General features: G+C 33.5%; 1 protein-coding gene across 2 annotated transcripts in view; it reads left to right on the top strand.

Annotated features, from left to right (window-relative positions):
* The window catches only part of DYNC2H1 (dynein cytoplasmic 2 heavy chain 1), a 285,364-nt gene that overhangs the window by 156,804 nt on the left and 101,810 nt on the right, over positions 1-26,750 (top strand). For both annotated transcript variants that reach the window (XM_069469002.1, XM_069469003.1), the window contains 5 exons: positions 8,599-8,759; positions 10,481-10,606; positions 14,047-14,157; positions 18,450-18,605; positions 23,358-23,433. In XM_069469002.1, coding sequence (XP_069325103.1) covers positions 8,599-8,759; positions 10,481-10,606; positions 14,047-14,157; positions 18,450-18,605; positions 23,358-23,433 — 630 coding nt within the window. The remainder of the gene's footprint in view (positions 1-8,598; positions 8,760-10,480; positions 10,607-14,046; positions 14,158-18,449; positions 18,606-23,357; positions 23,434-26,750) is intronic.

Genomic DNA, 26,750 nt, shown 5'->3' with positions numbered 1-26,750 from the left:
ATCCAGTACTTACAAAGGAAGAGGTAGAGCTGGTCTTTGGGTCAAATGGTTTCATGACTCAGACAACATCAGGAGACTTTGACTTTGTCTCACCCTTGTGGTTTGTCTTTGTGTTACTATCTGTCCCCCTTATTTCTGTTTCTCCCTTTTTCTTCATGTCCTTCTCTCTCTCTCCCTCTTATGTAGCTTTTAGACTCTTATTTTAATTTTTGCTTGTGTGTTACCATTAGTCTCAAAGGTTTATACATACTTTGGGGGACAAGACTGCTGACCTCCTAAGTTATATTTTCAAGCTTGTGATGAAAGGGGAAAGAGAATTATTCCCTCACAACTTCACCATCAAAAATCATACAGAAGGACTCTGATTTGCCCAACTTGGGTTACATGTCCACCTCTGCAGCTAATCCCACCAGAAATATATGGAATTGCAGTTTCTCCAAAAGAAGCCATGGATGAGGAAGGAATTGTTACCAGAAGTGAGGGAGAGGCTGCTGGTACAAAACAATGACATGCATTATAATCAGATTACATATAACCTGTTTTAGCCAATTTTATATTTAAGTATTAATAGTTTGACAGTTGAACCATTTATTTGTAAAGTGCATTTTGAGAGTCTAACTGCTTTAAGAGTTCTAAGTATATAACTTGATTTTGAAGAATAAAGTAGTTGGAAAAAAGACACTAGTGTCCATGTTAAGAAATGCTTATGAGCATACTTTATCTTGTAACTGATACATTTAACATGTTACCAAATTTGGACACACATGGTGAGTAAAAACTACATAGTAGGCATATAATATGAAAACCAACTATTCCTGTATTTGCCACTTAAATTAATTCATTGATGTGTCTTTTCGTAGCATTTTTGAGAAAATAGAAGCAAAAACCAGAAATTCTTCCTTTCCCATCAACAAATCTACCAACTACCCACATTGGTATTCATACTCATTCTGCTTTCTTTTCTGCTACTATGAATAAATGTCCTTACTCTAATCAAAGGTCAACCCATTTACCCTGTCTTCATTCCTGCCATTATTCCCTTCGCCTGCATCATGAATTTCACTTTCTTTACTGGATCATTTCTGTCAGCATACAATGTATTTTAGTATCATATATCTTAAAAATGCCTCCCATGGTCTCTTACTCTTCTCTAGCCATTATTCCATTTTTTACTTCCTTTTACAGCAAAATAAAGTGTATCTATAGTCAGAGGCTACAGTAATCCATTTCCTCAACCCTCCTTCTGTCTTCAGCTCACTCTATTTAGACTTCTATGCCTAGAGTTTCACAAGATTACTCTTGTTGAGGTCAACCTATCTTCTGTATTGCTATATCCACTGGCAACTTCTGTGTTTTTGTCTTACTTTTTCTCTCAACAAACTTGTTCATTTCTTTCTTACTCTGTTTCTTTTTTGTAGAGATGGGGGTATTGCTATATTGCCCAGGCTGGTCTTGAACTCCTGGCCTCAAATGACATTGTTTTTCTTTTTTTAAACACTTTGTTTTCTTGATTGTTGTGTTTCTTCTTTCATTGCTCAACCCTTTTAGGCTGTTCCTTTTTACTTTCCTTTACTGGCTGCTTCTCTGCATGTCTTCTAAGTGTTGGAGTACTTTTCCTTCTACTACAATCTTGCCCTGGATTTCTTTCTTTCATTATTATACATTCTCCCTCTAGGTGATCTCACTCAATCCCTGACTTTAAATATCAACTGTAAATTATTGATTCTTATATCTCTTATTTCTAGCTCTAGAATTCTGGGCTCATGTATCTAAATACTAACTCAGTGTTTTCATATGAATGTCTAATAGCCATCACAAATTTAATGTGAACAATGCAGAACTTTTGTTTATACTAGCTTCTATTCAGTTCAAACCCAAAACCCAAAAGTACAGTCAGGTGTTGCTTAACAACAAGGATACGTTCTGAGAAAGTGTCATTAGGCAGTTTCGTCCTGCGAATAACATAGAGTGTGCTTACATAAACCTAGATGGCATTGCCTGCAACACACCTATGCTATATGGTGTAGTGTATGGTTCCTAGGCTACAAGCCTGTACAGCATGCTACTGTAATGCATACTGTAGGCAGTTCCAACACATTGTTAAGTAATTGTGTATCTAAACATACCTAAACATAGAAAAGGTAAAAATATGGTATTATAATCTTGTGGAACCACCATGGTATACATGTCTGTTGTTGACTGGAAAGTTGTTATGTGGCATGTGACTGCAATTCTTTTCTCTCTTTTCCTCACTTCCTATACCAAATCTACCAGCAAATCCTTTTGGTTCCAACTTAAAAACTTATTCCAAATTCACTTTGCCTCATTAGTACCAACCAAATGCAAGCTGTTACCGCTCACCTTACTTACTGCTATAGCTTTTGTTTGTTGTCTCTATCTTCAGAATATATCCGGAATTCAATCACTTCTCACAACCACCTCTACTTCTGTCTACCACTTTGTTCAAGCCACTGTCACATGAGCAAGATTATTGCCATTCAGACTTCTGTCCTTCTCCACTTCTAATTTATCCTCGACCTAGCAGCTAGAGTACCGTTTGAAATATAAATTAGATCATATCACTCCTTTGCTCAAACTCTTCTGATGGCTTCTCATCTTCCTCAGAATCCTAACATTGTCTTACAGGGTCTTACCTCTTCTGTTCCTCTGTTTCCCCTCAGATCTCATCTCCTACCACTCTTCACCCTTGCTTAATTCTTTACCAACATATTAGCCTTTTTCCTGTTCTTCTAGTGCTTAAAGTGTATTTCTGGAATATCAGAACTTGCACTTGCTGTTCCTCTTCCAAGGGAGCTGTCTACCCTCAGTTATCTTCCTCACCTCTCTGCTCAAATGTCATTTTTCAGGAAAGACTTCCCTCTACGTTTTGTATAAAATAGCAACTTACCCTCACTTCAGCTCTCCATATCTTCCTTTACCTTGTTTATTTTCCTCTGTAACTATTATTACCATCTGACATATTGTATTTTGTTATTAATTGTCCTGCAACTAGAATATAGGCCACATGAAGGAACAAACTTTGTTTTATGGTTGTGTCCCCAATGTCTTAAACAGCTTCTGAAACATATAGGTTCTATAAGTGTGTGTTAAATCAATGACTACCTTCCTAATTGATTCTCCCTAGTTTGATTCTTGCTTCCTTTTGAATCTCTTCTCTCCAGAAGGCTATGTGATGTTTTTAAAACCTAAACCAAATCTTTCTTGGATAAAATCTTCAAAGTCTTCTCAAAACATTTAAAATGAAATCAGATTCCTTATCTAGGATTACAAAATCCCACACAGTCTGGCCCTGCCTGAGTGGCCTCATCTAGCACCCCTCTTGTTTGCCCACTGCACTTTAGTGGCAAAACAGCTCTAGGACCGTTGCACTCGCTGTTGCTCTGTTTTCTCTCCTTTTCTTTTTATGAATGGTTTCTCTGCAACTGTCTGATGTTAGCTTAAAATGCTGCCTTTTCAGAGGTGTTTTATGGGCCAGTACATCAACCTGATTTAATTCTTTGCATAGCACTTGCCATTATCAGATATATTTCTGGCTTTTCTATTTATTGCCTATTTCTATAACTCGTTTGCAAGTTTAAGTAAAATGAGACAATTTTTAGAGAAGTTCTTAAGGGTTTATTCTTTTTCCACCTATTTAGTCTTTAAAATATGGTCTTTGTGCCACATTGCATATGACCTTTCTTATTGATTTTGTAGTCTGAATCTCTATCAACTCTCTAGAACACTTCTGTTATGGTATTATTTCATCTCCAGGTCAAATGACGTTTAAGGTTTAATGGCATTAACTGAAAACCTCGTGATACTCACTTTATATATTCAAACGCTTTGAAAGTTTAATATACTTCTAAAACCATACCATCTATTTCTAAGCAAAAATTATATTTACTGTTGCATGGCTGGATAGCTGTATTTGGTCAAGTAGCTTTATTAACATAGTTTTTATGTAAAATTGGAGTTTTTATTGTATGAATAAGTTTTAAAAATTCAAATTGCTAGAGAACGATAAGCACCTCTTTTTAATCAAATTCTAGAGATTTGATTTCAAATGTAATTTCTCAAGCATCATTCATATGGAAAGATTTATTAAGTTTTAGCAATCCTTTTTATAATCTAGAAGCTTTAAAATAGTAACTGTAACTTATAAAGATATGTTTATGAAAGTAGTTTTGATTTGAAGATTTAAGTTAGTATAGCAATCCTCAAAGCTTTTAGAGATACCTGTTTAATATATCTACAAAGCAAGACTTATATACTAGCAAAATCTCCTGCACCAGATGCAAATATTCTGACTTCTGTAATTCTGATTTAATTTTGGCTTAAAAAAAAACTATTATGAGCAGGATATTATGCTATGTATATTGAGGCATTGAGAATAAAGAAAGCTATATTTCCATAAGATGCTGTGATAACTACAGAAACCATAAACTCTTAAAACTTCTCCATCAAAAAGGTTTTCTTTTTCTTTTTTTTTTTTTTTTGAGCCATGCAACTTTTCTAGTTTTGTAATCCTTACCTCTCTTATCCGTGGTATCATCCCATCCAATGCACCTTGTTTCCATAGCTCAATCTGTCTTATAAAGTCTGTGTCTAAAGGCAAAGAAAGCATGAGGATATGTGTATTCATTTTCTATTGCTCTCACAAATGTATCAGTTTTAAACAAGACCCATTTATTATCTTTTGTAGGTCAGAAGTCTGGTGGGCTCTCCAGGTTTCTCTGCTTTAAGTCTCACAAGGCTAAATCCGTGTTTGCCATTGGAGCTTTTATTGGGAGGCTCTGTGTAGAATCCATTTCAGACACATTCAGGTTCAGCCCTATGCAGTTGTAGGGCTAAGATCTCCATTTTCTTTCTGTCATTTGGAGTCATTCTCAGCTTTTAGAGGCCAGTTGTGTTCTTGGTGTATAGCCCCCTTCCTCCATCCTTAAAGCCAGCACTAGCAGACTGATTCCTTCTCATGCTTCCCATCTCTCTGACTTCAGCTCTGCCTCATCCCTTCTGCTTCTCTCTTCTGCTACATTTTGTTGACTCCAATGGGAGAAACTTCTCCACTTTTAAGGGGTCAAGTGATTAGATTGGCCCATTTGGATAACACAGGATAATCATCTTACTTTAAGGTCCCTAACCTTAGTTATATCTGCAAAGTCCCTTCACAGAAGTACCTAGTTTAGTGTTCAAATAACCAGCGCTTAGGAATCTTGAAAGAGGTATCTTTAGAATTCTGCCTACCACAAAATATTTAACCCTTGTTTCTTTGTAGTTTTGAGTATCTATTTACAATTAATATTTTCTCATTTAATTGATTCGTGTATGTTGGATTAGGTAGTGGTTGTTGATTTTCCTTCTTTTTATTGATGTCTGTGGTACATTTTTAGAGTTGTCTTTTCATTTTAACGAAGGAAAGGTAATTGTTTATACTTAATGCTTATCATAGGGAGGATAAGATGAACAAGGAAGAATGAATCTATTATATTTACTACCTATAGCAGTTTGATATTAATTTGCTACTTAGGTACCTGAAAAATGCAGGAATGATATTTTTTTCCTTGTAACCTACAAATTATTTCCTGTTTATTATCTCTGTATTTTAACTGAGTAAAATAAAATACAGTGAAGGTCTAAATTATGTATATTGAGGCATCAACTCATTTTTAGTTCTTTTTTTTTTCTTTTGAAAGAAATGCTATATTTATTTTAAAGACCATAGTCAAAATATAAGATACCAGTGATTTACAATAGTTTTACACAGTTAATTCACAGCACAGTTAACTTTTTTGTCTATCTAACTTTATTAAATAGTTTTGAATGGATTCACACAATTCTAATGGTATCATAAGTCAAAATTACTTGGGTTAATAAAACCAGTGATTTTATATATTTTTTTTAATTTTATTTTTTTTTATATGTTTGAGACAGAGCCTCTCTCTGTTGCCCAGGCTAGAGTACAGTGGTGTCATCATAGCTCTCTGCAGCCTCAAATCCTGGGCTCAAGTGATCCTCCTGCCTCGGCCTCCCCTGTAGCCGGACTACAGGCCTGCGCCACCGCTGCTGTTTAATTTTTTCTGTTTTTTGTAGAGATGGAGTCTCACTCTTGCTCAGGCTGGTCTCAAACTCCTGAGCATAAGTGATTTCTGCCTCTGCTTTCCAGTGTTAGGATTACAGCCATGAGCCACCACACCTATCCCAAAGCAATTATTATATATAGACTTAGTTATCCTGTGGAACTTTAAAGTTATAAGTTATATTAATAATTGAATATAGGCTCTGAATATAAAATGGTAGGAAAAAATACAATTTCTGCCCTCATGAAGTTTATAGTCCATATTTGTTAAATTAACAAATGATATGATAATCTTCATTTTAACTTTTTAAAGACAGTTTTTATGTTGACATACATTTTCCAAATAAAACACATTTTAGTCAGTAGTTATTTCTTTTGAAAATATTGTCATATATATTTTTACGTATTTTTATCATGTAATACTAATTAGAGGACTATCAGGAGGTACAGAAGAATAAAGATAAGAAACACCTATTAATCCATCACTCAGAGATAATCATTGTTAACATTTCAATGTATACCTTTCTATTCTTTTTATGCACATATATGTGTATTCATTATAGTATGGAATCATGATGCCTATTCTATTGAAAAATCTGCATTTTCCACAAATTATCTTTTACCTTGACATTTTTATAACTTCAGTTCCATAGTATGGCTATCAGAAATTACTCAGTAAGACTCCTGTTGTTAGAAACTTAATTTCTTTCCCCCAGTTTTTAGCTAATATCAACAGCTACAGTGAAAGTCCTTATATATGCTTCTGTATCCGTATCCTGAATTATTTCTTAAATTAATTATTATAATTTTAATTGCTGAGTCAAGGCCATGCACATTTTAAAAACTTTTGATACATTTTATTAGAAAATATATTTAATTGGTTTGGAATGTTTATTGAGTTTATGAACAAATAAATGAATGTTTGAATGAAAATATTTCTTATTACATTGTCACAAGTATACAAGAAAATACTGGATAATTGTTGGTTAAAATTTAGTTAAAAATGAAATTTGTAAAATATGCCTCTAGAAGCAACTCATCAATTTTAAATGGCTGCTAGAATATATTTCACCTGGTACTAGGAATTTCACCTGGTATTAGCTCTATTCTGTGTTTGGACCTTCTTACTTGTTATTATGGGTTGCCATTGTGAAGAATAGTGGAGGGTGTTTTGGTAAGAAATGTGTCTTTTCAGGTTGATTATCTAGAAATGCCTTTTTGGACTCATGATGGTATTGAATTCATAATTTAAGGTATTTGCTACAGAATTCTGTAAGAATGTATATTTTTAAGGTGCAATATTGTCTATTCATTCCCACTTTTGAGGATATGTGGAAGCCCTTCTTGCTTGTGTAGTCATTCTGTAGTTATTCTATTTTCCTAAGTTTCCCTTTATTTTTAAACTCGTGTCAGTCTTTTTAAGCTCAATTCAAACAAGTATGTTTTTAATTATTAATTGAAATGTGCCTTTTTCATCTTAGCTTTTATTAAATACATTAATAGTGGAAACATTCAAATTTTAGCAGATGAGATTTGAATATAATAGCAAAATTATAATTTCTTATCTGAATAGGACTTTATAGTTTGTGAAGAGTTAGAGAGTAGAAAAAGTACAGACAAATTGTGTTTGAATACAGTTAGCAGTTGTTGCCCTATGGCAAGATATTCAATTTCTTTGAGTATTAGTTTTCTTATACATAAAATGAACATAGTGATATTTGTTTCTAAGGGTCATTGTATGGTTTAGATAGCAGATAAATAAACTACCTGGTATAATGCTTAGTTAGCATACCGTAGGTGATGCATAAATGGAATTTATTAATAATATAATTACTAGATCTTATTTTGCCCCCCCAAAAGACCTGTGGATTGCTTTATCCCTGCTTACAATTGAGGAAACTGAGGCACAGTGCATTTTAGAGATTTGCATAGGGTCATTCAGCTAACAAATGTAAATTGACAGCTATGTATTTCTGGCTTCAAGCTAAGCATTCTTTTCACTCTTTATACTACTTTTTCTGCCTTAACACATGGGAGTAAGAAGTAACTTTTTATACTATATCATGACAGTGAAATTGTTTACTGAGATAATGAGAAATCTGATTCCCCATATGCATGGCACAGAGTGTGCACTCAGCTAGCATGTAAATTAATGAACTGTATTAGTGAGATACATATTAATAGATGGATGATTGGGTTCGGTCTTATCTTGTAGAGAGAGAATTGTAAATTGGCTGTGTATTTTTTCAGGTGTTAAATATGGTAATCAGGGTGCCTACCTCATCGTTGTAATGACTAGATGATACCATACATGGAAAGCATTTAGAAAAATGCCTGGCACCTTAAACATTCAATAAATGTTAGCTATTACTAGTATGTGAATTATTTTACAGTGAAAAAACTTTATATGAGATGATAATTCACCTAGGTATTCTCTATTATGTATTATGTAATTTTACTAGACTTTTTAATGATGCATATTGTTTTTTTATTTTTAATTTTTTTATTATATCTTTTAGGACTGAAAGAGTTGTCCCCACTTCCTCTAAATCTCAAACGTTTATACAAAGAGACACTAGAAATTGAACCCATCTTGATAATTATTTCTCCGGGTGCTGATCCTTCTCAGGAACTTCAAGAACTTGCTCATGCTGAAAGAAGTGGAGAGTGTTATCACCAGGTAGGTGGATATTTCCCTGCTATTGCTATTCTTCCCACACTTTATCCCATTAGTGACATGGACATTCTTGTCATGATATGCCAAATAATGCCCTCAAAGTTACCCATGTCCTAATTTTCAGAACCTGTGTGGGTATGTTATCTTACATGGCAAAAGGAACTTTGAATATGTAATTAAGTTAATGACCTTGAGGTGGGAAAATTATCTTGGGTTATCCAGATGGTCCAATATAATCACAAGAGTTCTTATAGGAGAGAGACAGGTGAGTTAGAGTCAAGAGAGGAGATATGATGATGGAAGTAGAGGTCAGAAAAGAGAGAAGACACAAGATGCTACGCTACTGGCTTTGAAGATAGAAGAGGGAGCCACACGCAAAGGAATATAGGTGGCTTCCAGAAACTGGGAAAGGGGAGGGATGAATGCTGTCTTAGAATCTCCAGAAAGAACACAGCCTAGTATTACCTTTATTTTCAAACCCAGACACCTTGATTTTAGACCACTGAGACTTACAACCTCCAGAAATCTAAGATAATAATTTGAGTTAGGCCGGGCGCGGTGGCTCACGCCTGTAATCCTAGCACTCTGGGAGGCCGAGGTGGGCGGATCGTTTGAGCTCAGGAGTTCGAGACCAGCCTGAGCAAGAGCGAGACCCCATCTCTACTAAAAATAGAAAGAAATTATATGGACAGCTAAAAATATATATAGAAAAAATTAGCCGGGCATGGTGGTGCATGCCTGTAGTCCCAGCTACTTGGGAGGCTGAGACAGGAGGATCGCTTGAGCTCAGGAGTTTGAGGTTGCTGTGAGCTAGGCTGACGCCACGGCACTCACTCTAGCCTGGGCAACAGAGTGAGACTCTGTCTCAAAAAAAAAAAAAAAAATAATAATTTGAGTTAAGGCACTAAATTTGTGGTAATTTATTAGAGCGGCAATACGAAACTAATATATTTGCTTAAATTTGGGGAATAAATTTTAAAATTTTACTTGGGTGCTTTTATACTAAATGTCAATAATGTTTACCTGTACTTTGTTTACCTGAAGTGAAAGAAATGCTTAAGTATTTTAAGTAAAATTTGTCCAGTATAACACCATTTTTTCTTCCTGAGTGTAGGAGCTTTTCTTTTTTCAGATTGCCTCCTTTTCTCAATTCAATTTGTATGTAAGTTTCAAAATTAAATTTATCAATTTACCCTTAATTTTGATAAGTGAATAAATAAGCCTTTTTTACTGTTAAAATAATTAATGATCATTTAAAAAATACCCATATTTCATAGCAACCCAAGATTTGAAAACTAAGAATTTTACAAGGAGCAATATAATAGAAGATAGTAAAATGGCAGAGCTGTTAGGCTCAGTTGTGTAGGTTTTGCATTGACTAACTCTAAGGAGTTTCATTTAATCAGAGTTATAGTAGATTAATATATTCATTAAGACAATATGTGGCTATCAGTGAGGTTATCTTAAGGAAGAGGAGCCCTTTTCTGAAGGTTGTACTTGTTAACAGTGACTTTGGCAGAAAGATTAAACTATTCGAATAAACTTTTAATTATTTAATGTTCCTGGAGAAGAAGCTTAATTTCTGGTGTTAGTTTCTTTCTTCAAAATTTAATATTAAAGCCAGCTTGAGAGGTTTAGAGATTATTATTATTGAATCTATAATGTTATATTACATGTTAGCAGATCTGGTTTTTTAATTTTGTTTTCTGTTTTTGTTTTTGCAGGTTGCCATGGGTCAAGGTCAAGCTGACTTAGCAATTCAAATGCTGAAAGAATGTGCCCACAATGGAGACTGGCTCTGTTTGAAGAACTTACATCTTGTGGTATCTTGGCTACCAGTCCTGGAAAAGGTAGATTCAGATAAATGTAGTATTGTTACAGCAAGTGTTACAGCGGGTGGTTCTGAGGACAAACCGAGTGGTACGTGGAGAGTAGGAGAATCAAGGTTTATTCACTGGCGGGCTCAGAGGGGTCTCACCACCAAATTCTGAGCCCCGTCTACCCAATTTTTTTCCACTTTTATTAGATTGAGGTGGTCCAAGAGGTGAGGTCTTAGGTGGCTAATGTGCCAGGTAATAGGTTAGTTGATGTGCCAGGTAATAGTTTAGTATTATGTTGATGAGGGTCTTCTGAGGGGTGGGGGTCTCAGGTGGTTGATGTGTCAGGTAATAGATGGGGGTCTTCCTTATCAGTATAAATATTATCTAATATACTCAGTTCAGTAATCTCCAAGGAATATCAGCATTAAAATATGTCATACATGATTTATGATTTTAAATTAGTATTTGAGAAATCATTTTAAATTTAAGTATTTTCTTAAATATGTACAATTGTGCAAAACAAGTTGTTAACAGGAAGTCTATAAAAATCTCTCTTTTAAAGGCATAACAGAAGCCAAGAAATGTTTAATCAGTATTGATAGAGAATTTCAGAGAATTTTTCCAGAAGAAAAATAGGGAGATGCTTTAAAAGATTGTACAAGACCTATTTATATCATTACTTTCGCTTTATGCTCTTGTTCTTTTCATCTGTACAGGGAGAAAGGATATAGAGGAGAGTCAGAGGGAACCTCAGAACTTCCTAGGTGCAAAGGAAGCTAGAATGTAAACTGAAGCCAACATTTCATTTACCTCAAATAGCCTCAGGAGGGAAGTAACCTTAAGACAGAATAAATCATCGGATAGGTTTTAAATGCAAACCTGGATTTAAGTCTGGTGCTCATTTAAGAAAGATGAATATAGTCTTGGGTACTTAGAGATGACTCTGAAGAGAAGATGTTCCTTGAGGGCCAAATGGGATTTAGCTAAATGTAGGTAAAGAAAAGAATAACATGGTTAATTCTAGCAGCACAAGTCTAGAGATACAGTGTTGGGGATGTGCATGCCTACTACAACAGATGAAAAGATATCCTCGACAGTGCTAGAAGGGCTTTGTAGGGCAGTGTAGGGAAATGAAGTTAAATGGCTAGGTTATAGAATATCCTGATAACTGTGCAGGAGATTTTGGAGTTTTTGTCCTGGGACTTAGATAGCCAAAAGAAGTCTTTAACTTGAGAGTTAGTAATTAATTTAATTTGTCTGGTGGAAGTAGTATATAGAGTATGGAATAGATTGAGGAGGTCCTAGCCTAGTTGTGAGGTGCTGAAAATTTTTGCAGTCCTAATAAATATATAAAAAATCCTAAATAAATAAAGTCCTAATAAATTTGTGCAATCCTATAGAATAGACCCAAACAAAATAGAGTGTATAAATGGAGGTCCTGGCCTAGTTATGAGATGTTGAAAATTTGTGCAGCCTTAATAAATTGGCAACTACAGCACCTTAGCAAATAGGTAATCAGTAAACCTTGAAATGAGTTAATGAGTGAATGAATGAATTCATGGACCATGATGATTCATTACTTGTATTCAAGAAAAGATAATAGCTGTTGGAACTGAAATATATATGAATAGTCATGTGATTTTCTTATAGTTTTCTGTAAAAATCAGTAATGTGGGGCTGGACATGGTAGCTTATGCCTCTAATCCTAGCACTTTGAGAGGCGGAGGAGGAAGGATCACTTGAGGCCAGGACTTTGAGACTAACCTGAGCAAGAGTGAGACCCCGTCTCTACCAAAAATACAAAAATTTTCTGGGCTTGGTGGCATATGCCTGTAGTCCTAGCTACTTAGGAGGCTGAGGCAGGAGGATTGCTTGAGCCCAGGAGTTTGAGGTTGCAGTGAGCTGTTATGATGCCACTACACTCTAGCCTGTGCAACAGAGTGGGATCCTGTCTCGTAAAAATGTAAAATTCATGTCTGATGTATCTTATGTTTTAAAACATATGAAGAAGACCAGCCAATACTTGAATTCTGCTTTCTGTTCCAAACAGTTGATTGATAGCTCTTAATCTATGTGAAATATGATTACAGTTATTACCTTGAAAACATATCTAATTAGAACTTTTTGAAAAATATAGAGTAGATTATAATACAAAATTATAAAAAAAATTTCTTATTTGTTTTTATCTTGGAAAGTTTGGATGAGCTGTTTGGATTATAAATTTACAAATTTATTGTAAATTCAATTATATCGCAAATTTATTGTTCCTTTTATCTTTTAAATTGTTTTTTTAAATGTGCTAACCCAAAGAAAATTTTTATATAAACTTTACACTTTGAAATCTTAAGGTGTAAATACATTTCATCATTTACAATTTTAAGCAAGAATAATATTTTTATGGCCATTTTTTTTTTTTTGCCATTTTTTGGTCATCTTAAGTTTACATTTCACATGATGTTAAATGAATGTGTCAGATGTAGTTTATCTTAAGATAATTTTTAGACTTTTCTTTAGAGCTATCACATTTTTCTTATGTCATTCATTCATTCAATTTAAAGATACTTGCTGAATATGATAAAACCCAGGAATTATGCTACATGCTGGCTAAATATAGCATTTATAACTGCTCTCTAGGAACTTAGTTTAGATGAGACAGCCACATTAATAAATAACTATATTGTGGTATGATGAATACTATAGAAGAGAATTTACAAAATGACACGGTGATTAATTCTGCTTGGGATTGTGGTAGTGAAGAGTTGTAGAAGATATTCCCCTAAGACATGATATTTAAATTGTATTTTGACAGATGAGTAAGAATTTTTCAGGTTACAAAGAGAATAATAGGCAGAAGAAATATGATGACTAAAGACAGGCATAAAAACCTGAATAAATGACTAAAGTGTACAGTATTAAGGGCATGGGCAGATGAATTTGTATGGTGAAGTTTGGAATTCATATTATAGGCAATACGTGCTACTAAAAATTGTGAAAAAGGTGACCAATATCATTATATAACTCTGTTGAAGCATGGATTGAACCAATGAAAATAAGGCCTGAAGATGGCTGGTAGTTTAGGCATAGTAATTATAGAAGCACTTATGTGTACTTACTATGTAGCAGATACCGATTTGGCATTTATTTTACGCAACCCTATGTGGTAGGTTTTAATATTCTTATTTAGAGATGGTGTACATCAAAGAGCCCAAAGGTCACACAGCAAATTAGTGGAAAAGTTTGGCTTTCAGCCCAGTCTGTCTACCTTGGCTCTGGGTCCAAGTTCTCATTCATTATACTAAGCTAGTAGTAATAGGAAAGATAAAAATATTCACGGAATGTGATCAGAACATTAAGAAATATATCAGAAGTTCATGGAATAGGTTTTGTAGAAAAAAGTTGTCAATAATAGATTAATGAAAGGGAAATTGGTGTGTATATTTAAGTAGATTTTTATTGTTTTTATAATCAAGGAATTGAATACTCTTCAACCTAAAGATACCTTTCGTCTTTGGCTCACTGCAGAAGTTCATCCCAACTTTACCCCTATATTACTACAGTCAAGTTTGAAGATAACGTATGAGGTAAGAAGATTTAAAACTTGGATTATTAGTTGTATGAGAGCAGTAATCTATACATGGCTTCTAAAGCTTTGTAAACAACCATCTGTTATATAAAACACATAACTTCCTTTTATGTTTAGATGATGTATAATATACATAAGTAATAACATAAGGTGATATAAAAATTCATTTAAATCTTTTCAAATTTTGTTTCAATATCATTTTTTTCATTTTTATTATGGTAAAAACCATATAACATAAAATTTACCATCTTAACCATTTTTAAGTGTACAGTACAATACCATTAACTATATGCACGTTGTTGTCAATAAATCTCTATAACTTTTTTATCCTGCACAACTGAGATTCCGTATCCATTGAACAGCAACTCCCATTGTCCCCTCCCCGTAGCTCCTGGCAACCACCATTCTACTTTCTGTTTCTAAGAATTTGACTACTTTATTTCTTTTTATTTTTTTACCATTCTTTTTATTACAGAGATAATATAGCACTCGTAACCTTGCACATTGTTGGGAGGAAAAGAACACATGGGGAGAAAATACTTTAGATACTTCCTTTAGTAGAATGATGTAGTATTTACCTTTTTGTAACTGGCTTATTTCATTTAGCATAATGTTCTTAAGTTTCAGCCATGTTTTAGCATATGACAGGATTTCCATAAGACTGAATAATACTTCATTGTATGTATATACCTCATTTTCTTTATCCATTCATCCATCAGGGGATACTTAGGTCTTCTACTTCATGGCCATTGTGAATAATATAATGAAGATAGGTGAGCACATATCTCCTCAAGATCTCGTTTTCAATTATTTTTGATATATACTCAGAAGTGGGTTTGCTGGATCATACAATAATTCTAATTTTTTGAGGAACTCCATACTGTCTTCCATGGTGGCAGCACCATTTTACGTTCCCACTGACAATGCACATTTTCTCCACATCCTCACCAATACTTTACTATGTGATGGTGGTGTTTTTAATAGCAGTCATCTTAATGGATGTGAAGTGATAGTTCATTGTGTTTTTGCATTTCCCTCATGATTAGTGATTTGAGCATCTTTTCATATACATGTTGGACACTTGTATATCTTCTTTGGAGAAATGTCTATTCAAATCCGTTGCCCATTTTTTATTGGATTATTTGTTTTTTTGTGTTGAGTTGTAGGAGTTCATGATATATTCTGGATACTAACCCCTTATCAGATACATGGTTTGCAAATATAGTCTCCCATTCTGTAGATGGGGCATATATTTTTACTCGTGTTGATTGTTTTCTACACAGAAGTTTTTAAGTTTAATGTCCCATTTGTCTTTTCTTGCTCTTTTTGCCTGTGCTTTTGGTGTCATATCTAAGAAGTCACAACCAAATCCAATGTAATGAAGCTTTTCTTCTAGGATTTTATAGTTTTAGGTCTTACATTTAGGTCTTTAATATATTTTGATGTAAAGTGAAGGTCTAACTTCATCTTTTTGTATGTGGATATCCAGTTTTCATATCATTTGCTTTTGACATACCTTAGTAAATTAGATTTTCAGTCCGTTCGTCCTTCTTTTCTTCCATCCTTTCATTCATCCTTACATCCTTCTAACATGTAATGCTATGTAGATCTACCCCAAACCTTATGTATCTAAAACCTAATGTGCGCCGGGCGTGGTGGGTCATGCCTGTAATCCTAGCACTCTGGGATGCTGAGGCTGGTGGATCGTTTGAGCTCAGGAGTTCAAGACCAGCTTGAGCAAGAGTGAGACCCCATCTCTACTAAAAATAGAAAGAAATTAGCTGGAAAACTAAAAATATATATAGAAAAAATTAGCTGGGCATGGTGGTGCATGCCTATAGTCCCAGCTACTCGGGAGGCTGAGGCAGGAGAATCGCTTGAGGTTGCTGTGAGCTAGGCTGACTCCAGGGCACTCTAGCCTGGGCAACAGAGAGAGACTGTGTCTCGGAAAATAAATGAATAAATAAATAAACCCTAATGTGTTTGTAATGATATTGTATAACTTGTCAAAGTCATAAATAAAACAACAAACTGAATTAAAACTTTTAAACACTTTGCAAAGGAGGTTCTTGCATTTTCTCTCAATTTTTAGAAACTTTTCTGTTTTATATAATCTTTTTTTCTGAAGAAAACTATCATCTTAGTGTTTGTAACTACCTGTTATTTTAGATCAGTACTTCTACTTTTATTTTTCATCTGAAGGTGTTAGATTCAGGAAGAAAAGCGTAAGTATTAATCCAGGAATGCAAAGATGATTTAATATTGGAATTTGTTAATCAGTGAATATCATTATAAGATCTAGTAAGAAAAAACCTTTTCAGAAACTTTCCCTGCTGCGTTCCACATATGCCCTTCTACTAATGTATATTCTAGAACTGGATTGAATAAGCTATGATGCAAGTGCTACTTTTTTGAACTTATTATATAATATCTGACATGTAAGAGGAATTCAGTAAATATTTCAATAACGAAGAATTAATATAACAGGGAAACTGTTCCTTGAATGTTTTAACTTAAATGTGCAACCTTTTCCAGGATCTTTTTAGGAGGTAATTTGATTATACTTTTATGGAACTTTTCAATTGGTTTTGAATTATTAGTGAATTTATTTTCTGTTTCTTGAATCAATGTAAATAATTTTAACTATCTTAGGAAATATTGCAGTTTATTGAGATGTTCAAACTTACTATTGTGCATGTTTGTGTGTATATATACATATACATACATATTATTTTTAAAAATTATTAAATCCATTTCATTATTTTTGTTCTCTTTTTGATTAGTTGTCAGAATTGTTTTAAAATTTTTTCCAACTAATGCCATACTTACGAATTTACTTTTTTCTCATTCTTTTCTATTCATTGAATTTCCTGCTTTTTTCTGTATTTTTTTCTTCCTGATGCTTTCTTTAGATTTTATTTGCTTTCATTCTTCCTGATTTCTTAAGTTGAATACTCAATTGTTTTATATTTACTTGCATTAATACTGAAATTATTCTAAGTCTGTGAATTTGCAGTTGAATATATCTTTGGCCTTAGCTCATAATTTTATCTCAAAAACATATCAGTGTTTTTGTTTTGTTATTTTTCAAGTAGTCTGTATTTGTATATGATTTATTAATTTGCATGATTTTTAATATAGTGCCTTTAAGAAAAACTAAATTGTTTGGTTTCCTACTAATGTCACATTTTATTGACTAGTGCTCAGAAAATTTGGCCTAGTCTGTGATAATTTTTTATAAATGTTTCATAAATGTAAAAAGCTTTCATTTTAAAAGTGTAAATTTGATACTTAGTACTTCAATAATATATTTTTACTTTAAACAAAACAGTCTTTTTATTTAAGAAATAACAAAAAAAAAGACAGCAGTAAGGCCTATATTGCCTATTTTTTGTAGCAGGCATTTTGAAAGTATTGACTTGATAAATTATGTTTTTTCATTTTATGTTAGAAACCATTTTGGAAGAAAGATCTTCATTTTAAAACAGCCTATTAAAATAACATGGACAGACAAATCCACATTATATATGTATTTTTTACATTGTAATTCTTTTGGGGGGGTTTATTTTGCTATTTTTCCAGTAACTTGAAAATTTTCTTTTATCATTTAAAAATATATATTGGAAATGATAGTGGATTGTCAAATGAAAAATAAAAAAAATAAAAAAAGTAAAAAATATGATATTAACATATCTTTTGCATGTGGATGAACTTTTTTTTTTGGTTGAGTACTAGTCCAATATACAGTTTCAGTTCCTGGGTGTATATTTGTGTTTATCAGCCTTGCAATGTTAGGTAATACCCACTTTAACTTTGGACTAATGTGCAAGGAAGATTAGTTGGTATTATATGTAAATGGTATGTCGGAAGTCCTCATGGAAATTTAAATAGCAACTAATGAGGAAAAGCTGGCATATTAAATTCAAACACCTGCCCTATAACAATCAGTATCACATTGTAAATTGTAAATAGTGATTTGATTTCAGTAAAAAAAAAAAAACCCTAAATGATCACATAAAACTTCCGTGGTTATTTTGAATATATGGCTATGTAGATTTTTTAATTTGAAAAATTATTCTGTATTTATAATTGAGATGAACTGTTGTATATAAGGAGTTTAAAATTAGTTTTATATTTGTACATTTTGAAATAATATAATAAAATAATTTAAGTCAAACTTGTGAAGTAGGAGAAAATTTTCTTCAAAATATGTTCTCAAATATGTTAAATACTGATTTATTTCATTTGTAAGATTTTAGCAATAGGAAGTCTATTAATTTTTTTTTTTAGTCGCCTCCAGGTTTAAAGAAGAATTTAATGCGCACTTATGAGTCTTGGACTCCTGAGCAAATTAACAGAAAAGATAATATACATCGAGCTCAGGCTCTCTTCAGTTTTGCGTGGTTTCATGCTGCATGTCAAGAAAGAAGAAATTATATTCCACAAGTAAGTAAGAACATGTCTTGCATGTATTGTAAGCTTTATTTTTTTTTTATTTTAGAAGTTTTTACAATCTAGTATAAATAGCTAGGATTAATCATAATTTGGCTCATGACTTGTAAATTTATATCTCCAATTTGATCTTTTCTGGCTAATCTTCTAGACAGTATATAGTCACCCACTTTACATTTCATTGAATTAAAGTATTAAGAACAATTCGTGACCCATCATAAGCCCTCAGTGAGTGTTAGGTATTGTCATCATTATGACTCCCAGACATCTCAAACTTAAAAAACTGAATTCCCATACAATTTTTTCTTTAGTATATCCTTTTCAGAAAAAGGCACTGATATCCCTCTGCTTCTTCAAGTGAAAAACCCAGGAGTTGTTCTTGATATGTTTTGTTTCTTAGCTTTCCTATCCAATCCATTATCAAGTTTTATTGATTCTACTTCCAAAACATAACTCAAACGTGAGCACTTCTCTTCATCATTGTTTCCAATCCCCTGTCACCTCTCACCTGTATTGACTTTCTGAGCTAGCCTTCTAACTGTTTTTCCTGCTTTTTGCATTTAGCAGCCAGAATTATCTTTCTAATATATGAGTTTGATTATTTCATTACTTTGCTTAAAATCTATAAAATGGCTTTCTATTGTAATTGGGAAAAAATATGCAAGTTTCTTGCCATAGTTCAGAAGAAAAGACCTGCCTATCTCTTCAACCTCCTCTGGGGCCCTTTATCTCACTTATACTCCATACTTTAGTCATGCTGGGCTTCTTTAAGATCTTGAATCCGTCAAGCTCTTTTTCACCATGGGCTCTAGCTGTTGTTGTTAGCACCACCAATAAATTGAATTTTTTCCATTGCTTTGGCAGTCATATCTGGTACTAACGGTCAGTTTTTCTTGCCAAATGCCTATCTCAGCCATAAACTGCCTCACTCTTTCATCTTTAAACTTTTCCCTTCCTCTTTTTTCAACTTTGCCCACATCTGTTTAGGAAAATATCTCCTCAAACTGTCTTCCCTCCTCACCCTGCCCGCCTTTTAGCCTCCCTCTCTATTTCAGTCACATGTCCAATTAAGAGCGTAAGTTCTGGAGTTAGACTTGGATTTGAGTCCTGACTCTAGAATTTCCTTGATGTGTGACCTTGGGTCAGTTGCTTTAATGCCAATAAACACCAGTTTCCTCAACTGTAGAATGGGAATAATGATTATGTTTACCTTTATTGTGGGGGTTAAATGAAATAGTAAATGTTTAGAAGTGCTTAACACAGTGACTGACATGTAGCCTGTCAATAAATATTTGTCAAACAGATGAAATGATGAACAATAATAGGATTGTGTTGTTTCTATAATTTGCATACTATGCTTATGGGAAAGGGACACTTATTATTTTCATTTTACAACGGAGGAAAATGCATTTCGTTTATGATAATTAACTTGCTCAATGAATCACACCTAAAAAGCTATAGAGCTCCAAAGTGGCTAAGGCCCATCTTCCTCTAAATTCTTTGCCTCTCACTTCTCTGATATCCATACTTAGCCTAATGTATCAGTTAATCCTGACTGATTAATGAAGATTACTGATAATGATGGACCTTTACTGAGAAAATTAGATTTCATTGTGTGTTAAGTGATACATGCACATGTTATAAATTTAAAAGCCATAAAAAGATTTGCAATGAAAAGTTAGTTTCCTTCCTCCTTATGCCCCTGCCACCCGCTATTTTCTATTCTCAGGGGATCCACTGTTAACCATTTCTTGGGTGTGCTCTATATTGTATAAAAATACAAACATTTTATGAATTTATGCATATATATATATACATATATATATGTTCTTTGTAACTCAAATGGTAGCATATTGGAAACACAGTTCTTAACCTTGCTTTTTTTTTTTTTTGAAACTGAGTCTCCTCCTTTTGCCGCTTTAGCTCACCTGCAACCTCAAACTCCTGGGCTCAAGTGATCCTCCTGCCTCAACCTCCTGAGTAGCTGGGACCACAGGTGCACGTCACCATGCCTGGCTAATTTTTTCTGTTTTGTGTAGAGACAGGGTCTCACTCTTGCTCAGGCTAGTCTTGAACACCTGACCTCAAAGCAGTCCTCCCGCCTTGGCCTCCCAGAGTGCTAGGATTATAGGTGTGAGCTACTGTGCCTGGCCTGAACCTTGGTTTTTAAACAATATGTTTGAGATTGTTAATATCACTACCTATTCAATGCCTAATTTAAAAATATTATTTGTATTACATTATATCGATTTTTAACAGTTTTGTATTGTTGGATGGATATGCAAGTCTTTTCAACTTTTGCTATTACAAAAAAGAAATGTTGCAATGGATATCTCTATACGTGCTTCCTTTAATACTTATTCACAGTGGCCAATTCCTAAATGTGGAATGTTTGGGCCAAAGGATATGTATATTTTTTAAAATTTGTAAATATTACTAAAATTGCTCCCCGTAGAGGATACAGAAGTTCACTTTCCCACAAAAAAAGTTTGAGAATGTCCTTTTTTTTCACACCATAAATTTGATCTTACAAAAATCATAACAGTGGAGGTAAAAGTAGACAAAATATAGAATACTATTTAATTACTAGAGACCATGTCATAGGGATATATATTAAGTAATATTGATAGCAGCAGTCTTCTACTTTGGGGGTTTTATAAATATTGGTCTTTAAGGTATTTTAAAACTTTTTAAGGAAATAAACATTTCTTTTCACAAAGATAGTCTAATAGAATGATATAAGAAATGTTATTAATAAGACTTTGTTTTGAGTTGGAGAAAGTTTAGTTAAAATATAGGAATTTCGTTAACTGTTTATGGGTACCTATCCTATACAGATATTTAATTCTTAAATATTATAACTTAGTGAAGTTTAAACCTTTTGTTTTCATAATACTCATTTTTAGGAATAATTATCCAAATGTTATTGATCCCCAAATTTATACATTTAACCCAGATCAATTTTCTAAGCTCTAGGTTTGTATGTCAAGCAATTGACCTATCCAGGTGTGTGTCTTAAAGATAACTGAAAATTCACATATTCTGGATAAAGTCCTAGAAGTACCAGCTTCCTAAGAGCACAGATTTTTGTCTCTCTTTTCTTTTTTTTTGAGACAGGGTTTCACTCTGTTGCCCAGGCTGGAGTGCAGTGGCCTCATCATAGCTCACTGCATCCTCGAACTCCTGGGTTCAAGTAATCCTTCTGCCTCAGTCTCCCAAGTAGCTGGGACTACAGACATGTACCACCATGCCTGGCTAATTTTGTATTTTTTGTAGAGATGGGGTCTCACTTTTGCTCAGGCTGGTCTTGAACTACTGGCCTCAAGGGATCTTCTTGCCTCAGCCTCCCAAAGTGTTAGGATTACGGGTATGAGCAACTGTAGCCAGCCAATTTTTGTCTTTTTCATTGTTTTCTGTATTGTTATTGACCAAAACAGTGCCTGGTGTATATCAGGTACTCCATAAGTTTCTGTTTAATGAGTTTTGTTTAGTGATCTCATAATTGCTTAGTGATCTCATAATATTTCTTCCCAAACTTCATATTCTTTTAGTGTTTCACTTATTAATGAATGACCACCATCCATTTGAATAAGGTATAACCTTAGAAGTCATTCTTAATAGCTCTTTTTTTGGTATCTTCACTTTCCATTATAATCCAGTACAAAAATTCTGTTGTTTTATTTTCCTAGCTAGTTCTCAAATCTGTCTACTTTTGTCTGTCTTTCTATGTCAACCTGCTCCTCATCAAGGTGACTTTCCCTTACCTCTTTGATTAGGTCAGATCTTTTTTATGTATATATGTGTGTGTATATGCATACATATATCTGTATGTGTGTGTGTATGTATAAACACATATACAAACAATTCAAGTATGTTTCTTTCCATCAAAGTTATTATAGTTTATAGTTGTATATGTATTTGAGTGATTGTCTCTACCCTACTCTTGCCCACATTTGACTGAAAGTTACATAAAGACAGAGATTATTTATGTTTTAGTTTATTCTTATATTGCCAAATCCTGACATATAATACACATTTTAAAAATATTTTTGAATGATGAATGACTGAATAAAATGTGTATCAGTATTCCTAAATGATATCCAAGCCTAAATATATTTTAATTTGAACTTATTTTATTACATAGGACTAATTAGTTACAGTCAATGGATTCCTCATGGAAATTATTTTTAATTATGTTTCATATTATTTTCTACACAATGTAGAGCCCTATCAATGTTCTATTTACACAAACATTGTAGCTATTGGTTATAGGTATAATTTTATTTAGTTCAAATATGAATGCTTTGTGGTTCAATATGAATGAATATACAGATAATATTGCTTTATGCTTTGGGGCCATTTTTGCAATATTTCTGTTTTTATGTTTGTGGAAAAAATCCATAATTCTGAAGAATAAAATGATAGGAAATATCTCAATTTATATGCAGTAAATAGAATAAAAAATTTACAACACCAATTTGTTCTCTCTGACTATATTGTCACGTACTTAAATGATTAAAACTAATATGATATTATAAAGTACTTTTCATACTGTGGTCAGTAAATTTGTTTTTTAAAAAATTCACTTTAGATTTATTGTGTATAACTTTTATTAAAAATTCTTAGAAGTTGTATTTTTTAGTATATGTTGCTAGTTTTATTTAAGATTGTAAGGACAGTGATGCATACATATATATCTTTGAACATGGCTTAGTTCTTTACTATTTTTTAAATTTGTTTTGACAGGGCTGGACGAAGTTTTATGAGTTTTCTTTATCAGATCTTCGGGCTGGGTACAACATTATTGACAGACTCTTCGATGGTAAGTTCTAATGATAAAAAATTTTATCTCTGGTGTTAATGAAAATTTTTTATTGGAGGTCCTATTAACTATATGGTTTCTTGAGAAGTGGCTTAACTCCCTATCACAAAATTTGCATTTTGTTTTTTATATTGCTTTTTATGTTCTGATTGCCATGCCTGTGTTATATGAGAGTTCTTACATTGTCTATTGTAGTCGTTGATTTTTATATATTCCTTTAGATTTTTGATTCATTTATAGCTCTGTGGAAGCAGAAAGGTAGAAAGACCTTGTCTTCACTTTGTGGCCTTCAAAAAGTTTCAGACTTCAACTGAATGATTCAGGTATCTTTCAAGGGGACTGTTAAAATTCAGAAGTAGCAGAATAAGGTCAGTACCAAGGATTTGTGGGTTCATAGTGGAATTATTAAGTAGAATTCAAATAATAGATTGAAGTGCACCAAATAAGACAATCTGATCTCCTCAGGCCATCTAGCTCTCTGTCTGCTTGAAGACAGGAACAGTCCAATCTCTAAAGTTTATTGTGCAGGGCCAAGGGAAGAGAACACTAGAGTTTAGATCAATGATGGGTTAGAGAACAGAATATGTTCACGGTAATCTCAAACTTAAAAATGTTTTAAAACTTAAAAACAGAATTCTCAATTTCTTTCTCCTGTCTATCCCCAATCCTGTAACCCTGCCACCCTGCCAAACCACTCTTCTCTGAGTTTGCCCCATTTTGGTAGATGATCCCTGCCATTCATGAAACTATTAAAGCTCAGAACCTATTAGTCACCATGGATTCTTTCCATTTTCTCATCCTCAAACATGCAGTGCTTGGGCAATTTCTGTCCTTTCCATTTCCAAATCACGTCATGATTCTATTCCCTTCATTTCAGCCTCATTAACGCCTTGGCAGTCCAAGCAATACCTTCTTACCTCGTCTTCTTACTTCTACTTTAGCACCCTTTCAAATATTCTTCATTCTGTAAATAAGTTTACTTTTTAGAAAAGCAAACCAAAGCATATAATTGCCCCATTTAAAACCTTCTGCCACATTTGTCGTCTTTCTGTTCCTCAAACAAGCCAGATTTGTTCCTACCTGAAGGTTTTAGTAGGTGTTCTTGTGTTTGAAATACTTCCATCTTACATCTTTATATGGCTTCTTCTATTACTCACTTCTCAGCTTAGACATGTCTTCTTCAGAAGACCTTTTTCTTACCACTGAATCTAATCTTCTAGTCATTCTCTATCCCTTTGTTTTATTCTTTTAATACATTAGTACAACCTAATGTCTTAGGCTTATCTTCTTGTTTATTCATTTTCTTATTTTGTTTCTCTTCCCACTAGAGTGTAATCTCTACATTAAAGTGAGGTCTTTGTCTTGTTTACCATGTATGTCCTTAACACCTATAACAGTGCCCAGCCCATTATAGGCACTCAATTATTCTTTGAGTTAATGGCATCAGAAATTATTCTGTAATTTTTCTTTGGCAAAAGGACAAGGATGGGCAGCTACAATGTGGCTAATTCCCATTTTAATTTTTACATTTTTGAGGTTAAAAAAAACCCCTTTTTAATGAAGTACAACATACGTACAAAAAACACTTATATCATAAGATTACAGCTTAATGGTATTTCCACAAACTGAACACACCCATCTAGTCATAGTCAGCATCTTAATCCAGAAATAACATTACCAATACCTCAGAGTCTACCCCATGTAATGATGCCTTCTAGTCACTACCATCCCTCAGCTTCCTCATCCGTGCTCCTAAGGTAGATACCAGACACCTAACTATATAGATTAGTTTTGCCTGTTTTTGTAAAACTGGAAACATGCAGCATGTATGCTTGAGTCTTTAGGTTTTTCAGTTAACATTGTATTTGATAGATTCATTCATATGGTTCCACATAGTTGTCCATTTATTCTCAGTGATACATAGTATGCTGTTGTGTGATTATACATACTTCTGTTGATAGAATGTGGATAGTTTTCAGTTTGGGATGATTATGAGTAATGCTACTGTATCTTCAGGTGAACATATGGCTATATTTCTGTTGGATATATATGTAGGAGTACAATTGCTAGGTCATAGGGTATGTATTTGTTCACCATTATTAGTTAATGTCAAATAATATTCCAAGTGAATTTTTTGTTTAAAATGTTTCTTTGAATTATACATCTGGAAAATGCACATAAATGTAAAATTTAATATATTTTCATAAATTGAACCTATGTAACTAGCACAAAATGAAAAAGAAAAGTATTTTCAGCATTCTGGAAGCACCTCCTCCCTACTCCTTTCTGTGTATGACCCAGCATTCCCCTAGCCCATGCAAAGGTAACTACTTTTCTGACTTCCACAAGCTATTGTTTTTAATGTTTGACACAGAATTTTTTGGATGATACAGACTAACACTGCTAATACTTTAGCTTGCATAGAAATTTGGTAATTTTCCAAAATCATTTTGAATTTTTATTTGACTTTATAATACCACTATGAAGCAAGTATTATTAGTGCCCTTTTGCAGATGATGAAGCCAAAACACAGAGTTTGAATGATTTATCATTGTGTTTCAAGTTGTGATGTATTAATAATTAATAGCATCCTGTGACAGTTATATATGTCACACCATTGAATGGTAAATAAAAGGCAGATGCTTTAAAATGATATTGAATCTCATGGCAAAAATCTGACTGTAAAAACCTTGATTACACGTTTTTCTGATGTCGAGGGGCTTCCATATATGTAGAATTAAATGTGAAAATGAGATAAAGTTCTAATTATCAGGGTCAATTTGTATAAAGTAGTAGCTATGCAACCCAGAGCAAGTTTCTTAATCTTTAAACCTGAGTTTCCTGAACTGTAAAATAGGAATAGTAGTAGGCACTACCTCACTTTGTTTAATTGTTGAGAGATTTAAATGAGAAAAGCCACATGAAGCATTTAAAATTTAGTACAATTAATATGAGTTAATCTATCAATAATTGTTGGCTGTTATTATTATTGCTATTGTTGTAATTTAAGTTCTACTCATTTCTTTTTGTCCTGAATGACATAAATTTGTTTTGAGAACAATGGGTAGAAGGGGAAAAATTGGAGAGATGCAGTGGCTTCTGCCTGTAATCCTAGCACTTGGGGAGGGCGAAGCAGGAGGATTGCTTGAGCTCAGGAGTTCAAGACCAGCCTGAGCAAGAGTGAGATCCTGTCTCTACAAAGAAAAAAAAAAATTCCAAAAATCAGCCGGGCATGGCAGTGCATGCCTATAGTCCCAGCTACCCAGGAGGCTGAGGCAGGAGGATTACTTGAGTCCAGGAGTTGGAGGTTGCAATGA

The sequence above is a fragment of the Eulemur rufifrons genome, chromosome 6, assembly GCF_041146395.1.
Source record: "Eulemur rufifrons isolate Redbay chromosome 6, OSU_ERuf_1, whole genome shotgun sequence".
Classification (NCBI taxonomy): Eukaryota; Metazoa; Chordata; class Mammalia; order Primates; family Lemuridae; genus Eulemur; species Eulemur rufifrons.
Note: the sequence above shows the minus strand (reverse complement) of the source record. Positions and strands in the feature narration are given on the sequence as shown.